The 18,842-nt window shown below is 42.0% G+C and overlaps 2 protein-coding genes across 4 annotated transcripts in view; one reads left to right on the top strand and one right to left on the bottom strand.

The window, feature by feature from the left end:
* LOC133474583 (Golgi-associated plant pathogenesis-related protein 1-like) overlaps window positions 1-18,842 on the top strand; it is a 294,461-nt gene that overhangs the window by 201,545 nt on the left and 74,074 nt on the right. The gene's annotated exons all lie outside the window — the stretch shown is intronic.
* The window catches only part of LOC133474582 (protein crumbs homolog 1-like), a 40,183-nt gene continuing 32,334 nt past the window's right edge, over window positions 10,994-18,842 (bottom strand). Inside the window, 1 exon segment of the mRNA XM_061766355.1 lies at window positions 10,994-18,583. Coding sequence (XP_061622339.1) covers window positions 18,362-18,583 — 222 coding nt within the window. The 3' untranslated portion in view covers window positions 10,994-18,361.

The raw sequence follows: 18,842 nt of genomic DNA on the forward strand, positions 1-18,842 counted from the left end.
GGGAACAGTAAACAGTAAGGAGTGGTGTATGGTCTAGTCTGACTTTGTTAATGATGGCAACTTTTTTCAAATATGCTTTTTGAATATGTTTATTATGTGGCCTCAAGTTAATCCTCTCATCAATTATGATCCCTGGAAATGTAATATCCTTGCACCCTTCATGTTCACCGTGTTGGATAATTGGTGACACTAACATAATAACATATTACCTAGTAACCTACTGAATGCCATTTTGTGGCCCAAAAATATAGTGTGTTTGCATGGGCGCGCACGTGTTTGTGCATGCGTGCACACGCATGTGTGTGTGTGTGCGTGTGTGTGTGTTTCTTCTTTCCTGGGCAGAGGCAACCTCTCCTGCAGGTCTAATTACTTTAATGAGCTATGTCTTCCTCTATCACTCCTACCCAAGGGTACACATTAACATTCACTTCACATAGTCATACACAGACGTTCTCACCATAATCAGTAATTCATCAGTAAGATAAATATTGTTTTCCTCTGTGAGAACCTCAAACCTATATTCATGAGGAAGTACCCCAAACCAGTGAAGTACTCGAATCCGACTCCACAGGATAGATACCTCAACAGCTTAAAATACTTTATTTCTTCCAGTCAAAACAAAAAGGTGAGAAGACACACCTCGAAAGGAATCTCACAATATGGAAACTAGAAATTTTGATTGATTTTTAACTGCCTGAATTACTTGCCCAGTTGTCCAATTTAGACTCCAACAATGTTGTTGACAGTCAGATATCAAACGGTGTTTCTCTTGTGACCTGTAACTAGTGGCTTTTCACATATGCTGTATCAGCTTCAGATAGTCTAGGAATGCCAGAAGAGGAGCAGTAGGAGATACCTCCAAGTGCCAGTTTTATTCATGAGAGCGCAATGGAAGCTAAAAATGTTAGTAATTTAACTGCTGTGGTGAGCAAAGGCCAACGTTGAATCATCTTTTACCTCGTCTGGCGGTAGGAGGTAGCTTGTGGCTGTCCTCTGGTGGTCACGATAGGGAACTTGGAAAGACAAAAGAAAATTAATATGATTTTGAGCCACAAATATGACTGGAATCTTCCTGAAATGTTTTCGGTGCTTCGGACTGAATAATTCGTAACAGTTCTTAAAAAGTGGCATTTAATATATATTTTAGGGTGTTTGTAGTATTTAAAGTACACTATCTGAGGGTTGCGGCACGGTGGCCGACTGGTTAGAGCGTCAGCCTCACAGTTCTGAGGACCCGGGTTCAATCCCCGGCCCCGACTGTGTGGAGCTTGCATGTTCTCTCCGTGCCTGCGTGGGTTTTCTCCCACGTCCCAAAAACATTGACAACTCAATTGACAACTCTAAATTGCCCGTAGGTGTGAATGTGAGTGCGAATGGTTGTTTGTTCCTATGTGCCCTGCGATTGGCTGGCAACCAGTTCAGGGTGTACCCTGCCTCCTGCCCGATGACAGCTGGGATAGGCTCCAGCACGCCCGCGACCCTAGTGAGGAGAAGCGGCTCAGAAAATGGATGGATATCTGAGGGTTCATAAAGTGCCACTCTATCTACCACCTGGGCTGATTTCACAGTTCATACTTATTTTTTGTTTTGCTAATAAATAAAGAAATAAAGTATTATTGAATCTTTCCCTCAGATAATGTCATTTGTAACCGAAAACGGGTGGTACAAAGGATGGACAATGGCGGCAGTTTTGTTGCACTCAAAAGTACTCATCATATAATAATTGTAAAATACAGTTATTTGGAAAAATGTAATGTCCGCTTGTATTATTAGTTGTGTAGTGCTATTTAAATGGTTCTTGTTTTATTGGTTCTTGACTTAAACGTGTTACCTTTGCAAATAAATATACTGTAAGTTGCAAAGGCAGTTGAATAATTGGGAAATGTTTTAAACAATTTCCCACAAAATACTTGTGGGGTCACCTTTCACACATGCAGTCTAACTATAACTGTCCGCACAAAAGACAAACAAAGTAGCAGTGCTGTACTATCAGCAGAATGTTCTATAATGGTAACATATCCTTGATATCGAGCACTTTCGAGGTGTTAGAATATAGTAGGAGTAATACTTAAGGTAGAATATTAGGTGTTCAACATTCAGGCATTGTCGGGCCGAGTACAGTGACTTTCTTAGAAAGGCCACCTGGCTAAATGGAATGCAGTGTTGTCAAGGATTAGGCTGCTGTCTAATGGCACGTGTACCACTGCTGACAAATCTCAAGTGTGCACCTCTAATCTAAAAAACCTAATTCCCCGACTATAACATACAAAATGACATCCTGCACAAATATTCAACTCTTCCCAGGCCTATACCAGAAGCATCTCTTGTCTCACATCATTTTATTCTCCACAAGCTTTCTTTCTCTCTCTCTCTCTCCATCCCGTCTTGATCTTGTCTCCTCAGAAGCCCTGGCAGCCGGATCATCTCTGTCTCTTAGTGTCAATTAAAAGTGAAATATCTGCATTTGTCAACATATCATTTGTGGGGGGCGGGGGCGGCTGTGATGCACCGCTGATTTGTCGGCCAATCCCTGACACAGGGGAGTGAATGCCTAGGCAGCCGTCTCCCTCATTAGACCTCGAACTGGCACTATGATGGCTGACGCCGCTGGGAGCCTTCGTTCCCCTCTGACATGATACTAACTCGAGAACAGGCTTCATCTGTCAGTCCTCTCACTTGCCAGCCAGCGATCCAGTCAGGGGGAACGAGGGGTACATGGGTGGAGGAGGGGGTACAAGAGGGTCACTGGTGCACTCTTAAGGCATGGAAGGGTGAGACTATAATTACGTTTAGTTCAACACAACACCACTACATCTCATTGCAGCTGATGGTGGACAATTTAGTCTGTTGACAGCATACTGTAGGTTGGTTGCTTCAGGTTGCTTTTTGGTTCTCTGACACCATCAAGAAATGGCGGTGGCCATTAACATATACGGCTAGACAAAGAAGTCACCCTGTGTTAAGTCAACTTTGCCATATTTAATTGTAGCCAATGGTTTGTGATCTTCTGAAATACATTTTAAGTACTATTCAGTACTACTGGATAGTAGCCACAGGCCAGAAATAAAATGTTAATAAAATTGTTAATCTCAGTTAAATAGAAACAGCAGGCCACATTAACTTTATTATTTTGTCCGCACACATATAAAGACATTTTATCTTGTCAAGATATTGTATTTAATTTTGCTTTCTTCTGTATATCCACTTTACTAACACTGCTGGACACGTGGCTGATTGGTGATACAGTATATGCAAATTTTTATCTTCCCTAAATCGGGTTCTCCACTTCTGTCAAAGGACTTTGGTGTTAGCTTTTTGTTGACAGAATAAAAAAATACAAAACAGGTCATGGTGACAGTATTTTTGCTACAATGGTCTGTTGACCAATGACCACCCTTCTGTTTCTTTAGCCATGCTTATAATGCACTAAACAGTGGGCCATTTGCTGGGTGGGCTAAATAGGTACTCAGCTAAAAACGTGTATAGTGCTGTGAAAAACTATTTGCCTTTTTCTGAAGTTCTTATTTTTTTTTTGTGTCTAACCTAAGTAAACATAAAATACAGTTTTAAAATGATGAGTTTGTTTATTAAGGAAATTAACCATCAAAAGCTACCTGGGGCTGTGCAAAAAAGCAGAGGTGGGTAGAGTAGCCAAATATTGTACTCATGTAGGAGTACTGCTAATTTAGAATAATATGACTCATCCATCCATCCATTTTCAACACCGCTTATCCTGGTTAGGGTCACAGGGCACTGGAGCGAAAGGCAGACTACACCTTGAACTGGTCGCCAGTCAGTCACAGGGCACATATAGACACGAACAACCATTGGCACACACATTCACACCGTCACTGAGTGGGAACTGAACCCACGCTGCCCACACTAAAGTCAGACGAGTGCTCCACTACACCATCAGTGACTACTATGACTCAAGTAAAAGTAAAAAGTAGTCCTCCAAAGAGTAAAGACAGTATACAGTTACTCTTAAAAAAGAGTAAGAGAGTACTCAGTGGAAAAAGTACTCAAGTACTGAGTACCGTAATTTCTTGTGTATAATGCCCACCCATATATAATGCGCACCCCCAAAGTTGACCTCAAAATTCTGGAAAACCCTTCTACCTTTGTATAATGCATTATTACAGTGCATGATTTTGCTTCTCCCCATATGATCAAAACATAAAGTATTATCTGTCTGTTGTTAATTTTTTTTAACGAATTATTCTGAAGTGAAGTACTTTATTTTAACATGTAACACTGCTCTTATTTTGAAAGTTCACAGCCGTACTTTTATTTAGTAAATGAGAAAACACACAGTTGTGCTCAGTTTGATTACCCAAGCAGAATTTGTAAGATGTGTACAATTCTTTTAAAGAATACATGAAAAGTACATTTAATTTTATTTTAATGGGATTCAAATTAGATGGTCAAGCATTTCAGAAAAGCAATAGCATTAAACAAAACATAACCATAAAAAAAATGTATGATGATGGTTGTTCAGTCAACAGTGGTTTCAGTGGTGTAAAATAATTTACACCAAAATAAATACATTTAAAACTGAGAAGAATTTACACAACTGAATTGATTTTTTTTTTAAATCTTTTTGAGAGGGGAGGTGAGAATAAACTGAAATAATCTTGTTCAGGTCACCATTGCAAAAACATTTTTGGCTTTATTCACTGAAATGATTGAATAAAGAAGCTGTTTGTTGACCAGAATTATTGATAGTGCGTGTGTGCGTGTGTGCGTGCATGCATGTGTGTGTGTGTGTGTGTGCGGGAGTGTGCATGTGTGCCTGTGTGTGCGCGCGTGCGTGTCTGAGCGAGAGAGAGAGAGATTACAGAATGTACCCTAAAGATGCATATTTTACAGTTACAGTAAGTTTACGATAAACTAGAGCTAATGTTGCACAGCCAAAAACAACAACCAAAAAAGTTACAATTTACCGCAAAGTGTCTTCTCAAGTGAGGGTTGAAATAATCCAAGTTTGGGTGTCAAGTTTGGGTGTCAAATTGTATTTCCGAGTCTATTATATGTAAAATACATGAAGCGCGATTGTGACGCAAACGACTATCACACTGTGGAAGAGAAAGCACAAATGAATATTTTGCATGGATACTGTGACTGTTTGCAAACCTTGTGATCCATGAGCACCAGGATGTAATCATATCCATGTTTGCATTTACCCAAACGGAGAAAGACAATTGCAACAAGTTCATTTGTCAAATCCTTGTGGTGTTGGTCGCTTTCTAGCTCCTCTTAGCGACTTTTTTCCTCAAAAGTGACTAGCGACTAACCTAGCGACTTTTTCAGATGTTTTGGAGACATGAAAGCATGTATCATTCTTCAGTTTATAGCCTCAACGAGCAGCGGGTGCTGCGGTGAGACCCCCCATTGCAAATCACTCACAGGCAGTCAGGATCACAGTAGACTGGCGCAGCAGTCCCAGCTGCAGTCAAGACACAGCAAGAAAAAAAAATGTAATTAAAAGAAAAAAAAAGGCTCACAACTGTACCTCGGTCCTATTCCCATTGTTCATGTTATAAATTTGAAGAAAACAAACTAAGAGTCAACAGAAAAAAGTTCATTTGGGCTTCTAATCATACTTAGCATTTTCTTAAACTCACTTTTTTATCTCTCCCACAACGTTATACCTCTCTCTTCCAGCGTCCGTTGGAATCAATTATGCAAATGAGGTTGTGACATCATTCTATCAACTTCTCACGACTTTTAAGACAGCCAATTGCTACTCTCCTTATTGAGGAGTTGGGGACATCGCATCCATGTGCATTTGTGGGCAATAAAAGCCCTCTCGAATAAGGTTGTGTCATCTTTTCTCCCAGGTGGCCCATTTCCTGCTGCAGTTCTTTTTAGACGAGCAAGTAGAAAAATTTCGGGAGAAGCTATCGTTCTGGCGGGAGGATTTACGTTGTACGATGCCATTTTCATCCACATTGAATCTTATTGCACTGCCTGAGCAGTGTGACAACAGCTAGGTGATCAGCTTGTCTTTGTTTGAGTCGACTTCAGGTTCAATTACTTGTACCACTTTACCTGAGAAGGTTTTATGATCTTCATCTCTCAGTTCCAAAGTATCGGTGTGAATCACTCCTACGCTTAAACATAGGTGTTGCATTTACATTGCAATGCTTTTCATGGATACACTGACTTCTCCTTCAGCCTCTGCAAGTGCATCTCCTCAGAGGAAATGGCCAGGTCTTTACTGAATACTGGGGAGAGGTCATGATACTCTTCGGGAATCCATGAAAGGTCCACTGGGGTAACAGAGGGTTGTGGGTCCTTTGAGGGTGGCATAGCGGAGAGCAGACAGTGAGAATGACAATGTGGACTCCACCCAGTAATAGATACGTTGTAGATGCGTCCAGTCTATGGCAGTGTTGTGAAGTTGGAGCCAGGGAATACCAAGAACTAAGGGCGTCTCAGGGGAAGGAATGACGAAGAGTGAAATGTTCTCACAACTTTTCGGGGACAGAAGTGGTTGGAGAGGGATTTGGAGCTGGTGAACAATACCTTCATGAATAAAATTGTCATCGGCACCGGAATCGCTAAGTGCTGTAATGGGGGTGTCATGCGGGAGGAAGAGCTGGAGGAAATGAAAGTTTGGCTCACCACGACGCTCTCAGATCACGCTGAGCCTGGTCTTTTGGTCGGAGGGGGCAAGAGGAAATGAATTGACCGCAATAAATGCACAGCCGCTGGATGACATGACGCTGATGCTCCTGGGGGTCTAAACGTGTTTTACCAATTAGCTGCTTTGCCACAGAGGAGGTTAGTGACGTATGCTACCTTGGATTGTTCGGTGGGGTAACTGTAAGGTTGAAGGTTGAAAACTAGGGTGCAGTTGAGAAAAAATTGGCTACAAGCACCTAAATCCCCGGAGTAGGGTTCAGGTTGAGGTACACGAGGTTCTTTGTAAGGAAAGCGGGGTGGGTCGGATGCGTACTTGCGGTGGGTTGAACGGATTATAACTTTTGAGAAAGGAGGGAGACCTGTTGCGAAAGGGAGTGTAGAGTTTCGGTGATTTCTTGCAAGGTCTTGTCCTGACGTCCTATGTGGGCACCTTGGAGGGTGAGTGCGTTCTTGAACGCCTCCGGGGTTATGGGTCCATAATGGCCAAAGTATTCTGTCACGAATGGAGAGAAGTGCAGCCAAGAGCAGGCGGAGGCAGATATTTTATGATGAACAGTTGATTATGGAAGGTAATGGAGGTGGTCCTAGGTGCGTTGGCAGGCAGTGGCGAGGACATGCGGCATGCTTGGCGGCGGTGTGGCAGGAATGACGTAGATTAGGAACACGGGTGAAACACTGAGAATGAGGAGAGACACAGGAGTCATTAAAGGGGACGTGGAATAGTGTGGCTTACGTGAGGCAGGTGGGCCGTGGTACCGCTTGGAGAAGCTGAAATACTTTGGCGATGATTTCCGGGAACAGGCAGGTTTATATGCAGGCGGTGACGAGGGCTGATTGATGACACGTGCGCGGCTTGAAGAAGGTGCTGGAGAGAGAGATTGGAGGGGAGAGAGAGAGGGCGAGAGGGGGTGCAAAGCATATATATATATATATATATATATTTTTTTTTTTTAATTTATTTATACATAGTGGTGACCCAGTGGGAAGGGCCATGACAGTCTGCCAGCTTTCTCCTCGACAAGTAAGTCAACTCTGCCTAAATTAGCCTAACGCTAACATTTTTCATTTGGTTTTGTTAAACCGTCCCCCCACCCGAAGGCGGAGGGAGGCTACCCTCTCGTTCACTGGGGTGAACCCCAATGTACAGGCGCCGGGACACATCTGCTCTGCGCCTCTCACCGTGGGCAACTCCAGAGTGAAAGAGAGTCCAATCCCTCTTGAGCGGACTGGGACCAAAGCCCAAGCTGTTTGTGGAGGCGAGCCCGACTATATCTAGTCAGGACTTCTTGACTTCACACACCAGCTCAGGCTCCTTCCTTGCCAGAGAGATGACGTTCCACGTCCCTAGAGCCAGCTTCTGTAGCCGGGGATCAGATCGCCAAGTTCCCTACCTTCGGCCACCGCCCAACTCACACTGCACCCGACCGCAATGGCTCCTCCTACAGGGGGTGAACCCATGGGAAGGGGGACACACCTTACCCTTTCGGGCTGTGCCTGGCACCATGGGTGCAGGCCCGGCGCTCGCCTTCGAGCCCCACCTCCAGGCTCCGGGTTCCAGAGGCTCCAGATTTTCCCTTGTTTCTATGCATCATAGGAGTCTCAATCGGTATTTACCAGTCCAATGAAAAAACTCCTCGGTAATTTGCCCTGCAACTTGGCAACCTTGACATAATTTGGCCCTCAGTGAGAACTAATTGAGGAACCCCCCGTAGCTCTATTGTGTAACTGTGTTAAAGAGGTAACATTGTCTAAGTGATTTGAGTACCTGAGAGATGGATTGATGCCGCTTACTGTAAATGTCTACCTCATGTCTACCTCACCAACTGTAAATCAGATCAGAGCACAGAAAGAATATATGCTCACTGAAAATGCTTGGTTTAACCACTTAGTTTTAGACATTAATACAAAATCCGATGACCCACTATTCATACTTATTTTATTATATAAGTACTTGAAAAATGGAATAATCAAATATTCTAAATATCTGATAAAGAAAAAAAACCCACTAGTGTTGTGTGTTTACTTCCAACATGATTTGTTGTAGTGACCTCAGGGTTACATGCCAGCATTCCTGGCATCTCTGGTCCTTACACTGTGGGATTAGGGAGGCGGAGGAGTAGATTGCTTTTGCTGCCTCACTTTTCATCATTAGAGGGTGAAAATCAGTGCACAAGTAACTGACTTGGATAGGAGTGGCTCAGTTCGACGAAATAATGCACCAGAGAGAATAGGGCAATGGGAAATCTGTGAAAAAGATTCTCATGACATACATTTTCTTAATTTGTTTCAAAATATCTGTGTCAACATGTCTGCATTTTTTTTTTTTTTTTTTTTACTTTTGTAATTGCATTTGAGTTGAATATTTTTTTATTTAAAAAAATATTTATATCCCTGTTCTTATCATGAACATTTGTAAATTATATGAAACTGTAATTGTTTTAGAATAAAATATGTCTGCCAGGCAGTAATGTAATAAGATATGTACTACGTGTGCTAATAATGACAAAGACCATTGAGTCAATTGATGCCTACTTCAATGCAAGAGCTATATTTTCAGTACTATTAGGATACGGTAAAGGTGAAACGATCCGAAACTTTCAACAACATACTGGTATATCATTTAAACACAGGTTTATATCCAAACATTGGTTAATAAATATTCAAACAAGAAACATCCATCCATCCATTTTCTGAGCCGCTTCTCCTCTCTAGGGTCGCGGGCGTGCTGGAGCCTATCCCAGCTGTCATCGGGCAGGAGGCGGGGTACACCCTGAACTGGTTGCCAGCCAATCGCAGGGCACATAGAAACAAACAACCATTCACACTCACAGTCATGCCTACGGGCAATTTAGAGTCTCCAATTAATGCATGTTTTTGGGAGGAAACCGGAGTGCCCGGAGAAAGCCCAAGCAGGCACGGGGAGAACATGCAAACTCCACACAGGCGGGGCCGGGGATTGAACCCGGGTCCTCAGAACTGTGAGGCTGACGCTCTAACCACCGTGCTGCCGAAACAAGAAACAGTTAAATAAAAAAGTAGTTTGTCAGTCTCATGTTGTGTTAAACTATCCATCTATCCATCCATTTTCAACACCGCTTATCCTGGTTAGGGTCGCGGGAGGCTGGAGCCTATCCCAGCTGACTTCGGGCGAAAAGCGGACTACACCCTGAACTGGTCGCCAGTCAGTCGCAGGGCACATATAGACACGGACAACCATTCACACTCACATTCACACCGTCACTGAGTGGGAACTGAACCCACGCTGCCTGCACCAAAGTAAGGCGAGTGTACCACTACACAAAATAAACCAGTAAAAAAATAATATAACTTATTGCATTTGACCGCATTTTAATTACATACTTTTCTTATTTTGGAATGAATGGATCAACTGGACCCTTGGATGTTTCTCTCTAAAAAAGTGGATTAAAACCACAGATCATTATTTTGGAAATAACCACATATTTGTTCTTTACATAAATAATAAACTGATGGCAAAACATGAATGTAAATACCTAATAAAAAATGTTTGTTGCCTCATCTATACAGTGTACTGTATATACACATATGTGTACAGCGTGTGGAAAAGATGATACCATGTTGATCTAATAACAAATGTACACAACTTAGACTATATCTCTTCATATGGCAATGTTTAATTTAAAAAAAAAAAGAAAAGTTTGGACAATTTTCATTATATCAACATTACTACATTACTGGTACCCTTTCATTGCTGAACTACCGGAGAAAAATTCCTTGTGTGTTTTAAAATGCTTGGCAAATAATGATGATTCTGATTCCTGAAGATGAAGCTGTTCAAAAGTCAATAATGTTTTGTGTTCAAAAGTATAACCATGAGTTTATAACCTTTTCAAACTCGCAAACTAATAGATTGCGCCACAAGGTGGCGCTTCTCGGTAATATTTGGAAAAACGTGTTACGTTTCAGACTGTTGAAGAATGGCACGTGACCAGAGTCAATCACAAGCGTCGGCTATAGAAGGAGGAAGTGATATGAATATATATATATATATATATATATATATATATATATATATATATATATTGCAGCTATTTTTATTTGTAACTAAAATTGTAAACATCAACATTTCCAAAAGCAACTCTAATTTAACTACACATTTTCTCCCAGTAATGTAATGGATTACAATTACACAAATTTTGTAAGTATATTACTTAATGTTGTTACATGTAATTAGTTACTCGCAACACTCAACATTGTAATGTAAAGCTTTTTTTTGGGGGGGGGGAATTCAAATCCTGTTGCAGAAGAACTCGGTCTTCTGATCAATGTCTTTCTAGATATTTCTCTCAGTGGTCCAGTTGCAAAATGAAATGGCAATCACTATTTCTTTATTATTCCTTTAACAATGTATTGTAAAAATACATTTCATCTTGTTTACAAAGAGCAACAATTCCAGCTATACATACGACATAATGTGGAACAATCCACTTTTGGGATTGATCATTTCTGGTGGACAGTAAACACGTTATCAGATATCTGAAAGCTTAATTACACATTAAGTTATCCATTTTTTTGAAAATGGTCAAACTAAATGAAAGCATAAGTAGTATATTTCTGATTAGTTTTAATGTGGTGCTGAAATTTACTATTTCCAATACAAATTTACAAGTGATACAACATGAACCCATAATACTTTGGAAAAGCACTTCCAGTTTTGAATTGTACTATGCATGGTCCAACAATGACGACTCCAGTGAGATCTCAACCATAATGTACACATATGACAGAATCAGATTTTCCTTTATTCTTTAGAACAGTGTTTCACTGTTTAATACCACAATCAACTTAAAATTGCTGTGTGTATGGGATGAGTCAGCTGTCCTTTGTTGAGTTGAGCAGGAATAAATACCACAAAAAGAAATATTTGAAAACATGAAGGCACAACTTGCATCTCATCATACACAAGACAGACCTCTGCAGTCCCTTTAGGCATTTTACAAGGGAACTAAGTAATCCCAATACCTTCATAGAGATACCTTCATAAAGGCTGTTGGAGTAAACATAAGTTAGAGGAGAAGCACCAGTACAATGGAGCTCTGCATGAAGGGGAAAGGTGGGTGGATGAGGAGGGTTATAGTGGAGATTAAACCAACACAAACACCCACATTGAAAAAAAGTATTAAAAAAACATCAATTAATGCATCAAAAAAGACTAGGGATTTGCTCTCATGGCCCAATGCTTATTTTCTGAAAAAAACATTGGCCTCACAAAACACATACAAGAGAAAACATTAGCACATTTAAATTATGCTCTATGTGGGAATTCTATGGAACTAAGGGTTCTAGTCCAGCCTGGGATTGGTTAATGAACTGCTTAATTCTGTTGGTCATGTGCACAACAATTTGATTCTCTATCATTGCAATTTAATGACTTATATCCATCACCTGTTTATTTGGTAACAATGTGTTCAATGATGACCCATGGAGGCATTGGTGCTATAGATGCAGGAAGTCTATCTTGTTGTATTTGTGCTGTTTCATTAAGCCAGACAATGACTAATAATCAAACAACTATGATTAGATTAAATTGACCTTTTTCTTATTTAAATTAACCGTATATTTCTGTTTAAAAATCAAAACAAACAAACAAAAAAAACACCAATATATTTCACATTTTGTCCCTGATTGATTTGTTTTCTTATGTACTTTGTCTGGAATAAATGAGTGACACCAGACTGAACTGTACAGCGAGTAAAACTGGCCAGGACTGACCTATGTACAGTATGCCTGCATGTCTTTAGACACAGATTCATGCTACTTCCAGTTTTTATACCTCCAGAAAATAATAATACAATGTACTATAATGTGTTCGTTCTCATCGAGGAAACTGTGGCAGTGAGATGTGACTACATTAGATCCCAGTAATGCGTTTCTCAATTAAATACCATCCACTTTGAATATGTTAAAAAAAAAAAAAAAACTGAAAACACAGGAAATGCTGAATATTCCAAACAACACAGAAAACACAAAGCATTCACATCATATTTACATACATTAATGGTGACCACAAAAGGTTTACACCTCGAGTCATATTACAGCAGTCATTACATATCAGTGTGTTGAGTCAGTGTGTGTATTCAAAACCATCCGTATTCAAAACCATCCGTCACTAATTTCACAAATTCCAGTTTTAAGACACATTCGAAGATAAAAACCATCTAAATGTGATCTGAGGGATCATTTAGAGGTTTAAGTCAAGTGATTTTTCAGACACTATGCAGTTGTCTATGTCCTTCAGATATGTTGACACCAGTTTTCTTTAGTCTGACTGAGTCAAACACACTTTCAGTTGGAGGTGGCAAGTTTGAACATTAAAAAATGAATAGAAGAGGAACCTGTAATCTGCATGTGACAAAATTAATTGTGTGTTCACATTGAACATAATGGATGACAAACAAACAACAAAGTGATATTGAAAGGGTCCTAGTTAGCTATGAACGATCTGATCAGAATCATCCCTCCATCCATTTTCCATACCGCTTATCCTCACTAGCGTCACGGGTGTGCTGGCGCCTATCTCAGCTGACTCTGGGCGAGAGGCGGGGTACACCCTGAACTGGTCGCCAGCCAATAACAGGGCACACATAGACAAACAACCATCCGCTCTTGCATTCACACCTACGGGTAATTTAGTCTTCAATTAACCTACCATGCGTGTTTTTGGGATATGGGAGGAAACCTCACGCAGGCACGGAGAGAACATGCAAACTCCACACAGGCGAGGCCGGATTTGAACCTGGGTCCTCAGAACCAGTCGGCCACCCTGCCGCCCCGATCAGAATCAGTCATAATCTATTTTCCTCCTTACTGTGGAAAATGTATTTTTAAAATTGCTTGTATATGTATTGTTGGGTCTCTGAGTGCACACCCGATAAATGTGGGAATTTACACAAACCCGATACATTTTTAGTGAGCTGCCTATTTCCAAAAACGTGTCTGAGAGCAAGCTCCACTGCATGGAGCACATACATGGATCCGCACACTACAAGTGTAAGTTGGACGCTTGGTTGATGTGCTGAAGTGCAGACTCACTTTTTTAGACTCTGGTCAACAAGTAATCACATCCTGGTTTTTCCACTAATCATCATGGTAATGAAAACCGTACTCGACATTGGGCTTGCATTATGGGGGGCCGTCACAGACATGTTATCACCGCAACTGGCATTTCTACTTTGTTACAAATAATCAACATATTCAATATGTTAAATGATGTGGCTATGAGTCACTGATGGTGGAGTGGTATACTCGCCTGACACTGGTGCAGTCAGCGTGGGTTCAGCTCCCACTCAATGACGGTGTGAATGTGAGTGCGAATGGCTGTCTGTGTCTATATGTGTCCTGCGACTGACTGGCGACCAGTTCATGGTGTAGTCCGCCTTTCGCCCGAAGTCAGCTGGGATAGGTTCCAGCACCCTGCGACCCTAACCAGGGTAAGCGGTGTTGAGAATGGATGGATAGATGTATGTGGCTATGTTGAGACAGGCGTGTATTCCGAACAGCCACAACATTATGACCCCTTGCACAATTACATTACAAGAGCAGTATTAAATATTCCGATTTAGGTGCTCTGCTTTGATTGACACTGTCAGATGTCGGGTATTCATTTAAAAATGTGTTTATTATTGTAGACTGACTATTATCGTTGTAAAGGCAGAATATTTGATACACCTCATGTATTGAATATTATTGGTCATAATGCTATGCTTGATTGGTGCATACAGTATATGCCTGTGTATATGTTAAGTCTTCTCATATTCTCATTCTATATAACATAAAAAGTAACTATAATGATGGATTTGTTGGGAACAATTACAATACAAATACAAAAATCCCATGTAAAATAGACATAAAAAACTAAAATCCAGTGTCACTTGAAGGTCCCGTATTTTGCCAAACCAACTTTTTCTAGTATTTCGGTAATATGGGTAATGTAATATTGTCTCCATGGTGCCTCAGTAAACATGTGAAATATGAATTACAATCTTCCACGCATGCTGCTGGGAACGTCTGGCAGAATCCCCCGTCAGAAGGAGTTTCAACTCCCACCTTTGCTCACGTTCCGGGGGAGGCGGAGGACATCGAGTCTGAGTGGACCATGTTCCGCGCCTCCATTGCTTAGACGGCTGACCGGAGCTGTGGCCGTAAGGTGGTCGGTGCTTGTCGTGGCGGCAATCCCCGAACCCATTGGTGGACACCAACGGTGAGGGAAGCCGTCAAGCTGGAGAAGGAGTCCTATCGGGCCTTTTTGGCCTTTGGGACTACTGAGGCATCTGATGGTTACCTGCTGGCCAAGCAGAATGCAGCTTTGGTGGTCGCTGAAGCAAAAACTCAGGTATGGGAGGAGTTCGGTGAGGCCATGGAGAAAGACTTCCGGACGGGTTCGAGGAAATTCTGGTCCACCATCCGGCATCTCAGAAGGGGGAAGCAGTGCATCACCAACACTGTGTATAGTGGGGATGGGGCGCTGCTGACCTCAACTCGGGACGTTGTGAATCGGTGGGGAGAGTACTCCGAAGACCTCCTCAATTCCACCGACATGCCTTCCCATGAGGAAGCAGAGTCTGGGTTCTCTGAGGCGGGGTCTCCTATCTCTGGGGTTGAGGTCACTGAGGTGGTTAAAAAGCTCCTCTGTGGCAAGGCCCCGGGGGTGGATGAGATTCGCCCGGAGTTCCTAAAGGCTCTGGATGTTGTGGGGCTGTCCTGGTTGACACGCCTCTGCAACATCGCGTGGACATAAGGGACAGTGCCTCTGGATTGGCAGACTGGGATGGTGGTCCCCCTTTTTAAGAGGAGGAGGGTGTGTTCCAACTACTGGGGGATCACACTCCTCAGCCTCCCTGGAAAGGTCTATTTAGGGGTGCTGGAGAGGAGGGTCCGTCAGGAAGTCGAATCTCAGATCCAGGAGGAGCAGTGTGGTTTTCGTCCTGGCCGTGGAACACTGGACCAGCTCTACACCCTCGGCAGGATCCTTGAGATTGCATAGCAGTTCGCCCAACCAGTCTACATGTGTTTTGTGGACTTGGAGAAGGCGTTCGACCGTGTCCCTCGGAGAGTCCTGTGGGGGGTTCTTCGGGAGTATGGGGTACCGAACACCCTGATACGGGCTGTTCGGTCCCTGTACGACCGGAGTCAGAGTTTGGTCTGCATATCCGGCAGTAAGTTGGACTCGTTCCCGGTGAGGGTTGTGACTCCGCCAAGGCTGCCCTTTGTCACCGATTCTGTTCATAACTTTTATGGACAGAATTTCAAAAATGAGTTTCCTCCGCAGAGTGTCCGGGTTCTCCCTTAAAGATAGGGTGAGAAGATCGGTCATCCGGGAGGATCTCAGAGTAGAGCTGCTGCTCCTCCACATCGAGAGGAGCCAGATGCGGTGGCTGGGGCATCTGATTTGGATGCCTCCCGGACGCCTCCCTGGTGAGGTGTTCCGGGCACGTCCCACCAGGAGGAAACCCCGGGCACGACCCAGGACACGCTGGAGAGATCTTCGGCTGGCCTGGGAACGCCTCGGGATCCCCCCGGAAGAACTGCATGAAGTGGCTGGGGAGAGGGAAGTCTGGGTGTCCCTCCTAAAGCTACTGCCCCCGCGACCCGGCCTCAGATAAGCGGTTGAAAATGGATGGATGGATGGATGAATCTTCCACGCATTCCTGAGTTCCAGACATTTTTCTGCCGAGAGGCCTGAAATCCGGTAACACGAATTTCCTGAGCTTATCGACGTCACTAGTGAAGAACTCTGCCTTCCAGTGCTGTCGACATAACATGCGTGCTCTCACAAGTGGGTCTTCTACATGGAGGTAACCAATCAGGAAAGGGGGCAGACCTGCTCGCTCGGTAGTCTTAGCCAAATATGGACAAAGCGGATACAAAACTGGGTCAAACAGAAGTAGCTGTCAGAGGGGCCTTTTCTGGACACTCGTATGACAAAACCAAGGTTTTTTTTTTAAATGAAATTGTCACTTTTACACTAAGTCCATGTTAGAGAGTCACTCTATGGAGGTCTAAATAGCCAAAATATGGGACCTTTAAGTTCAAACAATAGTCCTGTTCAGAGTAGACCTGGTATAATCATATGCGTCCTGAGTGATCCGATCTCAATTGGAGTATTCGTGTTAATTTGTCATCATACGCCTTCAAAAACAATTATTGTGTCATTTCTCTACATTTTTATTTTTGCTGTCACATTCTAAAGGTCAAAATAGAAAACACAAATTTCCACAAAATCATTTGAAAATGTTTTCTCATAGTACATATTTACAGTGTGGCTAATCTGTGCCTCATAGAAGCAATAATGTGTAATTTCAGTGCTTTCTAGAAAATAAAAAGACTAATACCAATTCAACCTTCAACAAGTCCTACCTACGATATTAGTAATTAAATCCACATGAAATAATACTGATCACTTGGTGGTATGGCACAGAGGGTAAGTGTACACCCTGCTACCAGAGAGTTACTGGTCCGTGTGCCTACCCGAGCGCATGTCAGTGTGTCCCTGGCCAAGACACTTAACCCACATTGCCTCGGACTCACTGTGGTTGGCTGTTTGTTGGTGATCAGAGGGGCCATAGGTGCAAAATGGCAGCCACGCTTGTGCTAGACTACCCCAGCGTAGCTGTGGCTTACCACCACAAAGGTCTGTTTGCAATGTTATTCTTGTAACTTTACTTTCATAATATTAATGCAGGAATATTGAGAATTTTGGGCCAAACTCATTGTAGGTTGAATACCAATGACAGATACTGTATATTAGATATCCTAGCCAGTGCAGCATCAAATAATATTGAAGATGCTTGAGGTCAATTACCATATATTAATACTTAGTGGTTAATATAATGCCTTCATGGGTTACTGTTGGAGTACAAACATTTGATTACTATTTATCTGCAAATAAGGAAGATGGAAGTCATGAATGCTCTTTTGGTCCGTAGGATTTAAATTAAAATAGGATGGGCCAGATTTAATAATTTAAGCTCTTGCCACAAAAAAACAGCTTAGAATCTTACTTAAAATGTATTAGTTTGAAAGTCAATGCTCTCTGTTTACAATTAAAAATTATATAAAATATTGACTGTAATGTAAGATATATAATAATAATTTAAAAAAAAAACATTCTGAAAAACATTTGTTCTTAAATGATATAGTGTCATAAACCAAGAGTACATAATTGAATATGTCTGAAATATTGACTTTTGCCGATATTATCTAATAAATAACAAAAGATAGCTGTCCACTTGTGATCGGATTGGTCAGGACACATGTTTTGAACCAGATGTAAACATCCACAATATTTGGAAGAAATTCATTAACTATCTTTGAAAACAGGGCATTATTTAATATAAATATAAATAAAAATGTGGTTTCTTCAGTTGATGAATTAATTAATTGTGTTCTAAATTTGAGTCGAAATCCTTCAAACATTGAGATTGTCTTTGCGACTTTTCACATCTTTGAAAACCCATCGTTGCCATGGCCTGTCTTTTGATTGGATTTTACCTTATCCAGCTCTGAAGCTTCAACATCAGTAGTTCTCCCAAAATGGAGCATCGGTCATTTAGACAATAGATCCATCTGACTTTCCACTTTTTTTTGGAGTGGTGGGGCATAGCACTGCCTTTCAGAGCATAGATATTCTGCTCTCTACTAGTTCCGCACAGCCTCTAATTTGAGTCTGCAGGTCTCAGATTAGCCTCTCCTCAGGGGGCACTTTGAGGACACTGCCCATCTCCAGCCGGGCTCCAGCTACCTCCTGTGAGCTGGGGCTGTAGGTGCCCTCTGACTGCCGCTTCTTCCGGGCCGTCATGATGAGGAAAAAGATAACTAGGATGGCTAGTAATACACATAATGTGATGAGGGGGATGGTCACCACCAGCCAAGGGACCCGCTCTTTTTGCTCCCTTTTCTGCAAGAGGATGAGAGAGCAACTATTATTGCACTCCTCTCAAATTTTAACGAAACAAAATTCCAACTCAATCACACTTGTGGGATATCAGCCAGTATTGCAGTGCTGTGATTCAGAATGCAGTCCTTAGGGGGGTATTGATTTGGGTTTACATGCTCATTCTTCCGTTATTTTTAGGAGTTACAACTATGTAATAGATGAAGATGACTGTGAGGAAGATTTTTAACTGGAAAATTGATCATGGGGATGTTTAATTTGA

This window comes from Phyllopteryx taeniolatus, chromosome 3 (assembly GCF_024500385.1).
Source record: "Phyllopteryx taeniolatus isolate TA_2022b chromosome 3, UOR_Ptae_1.2, whole genome shotgun sequence".
Lineage (NCBI taxonomy): Eukaryota > Metazoa > Chordata > Actinopteri > Syngnathiformes > Syngnathidae > Phyllopteryx > Phyllopteryx taeniolatus.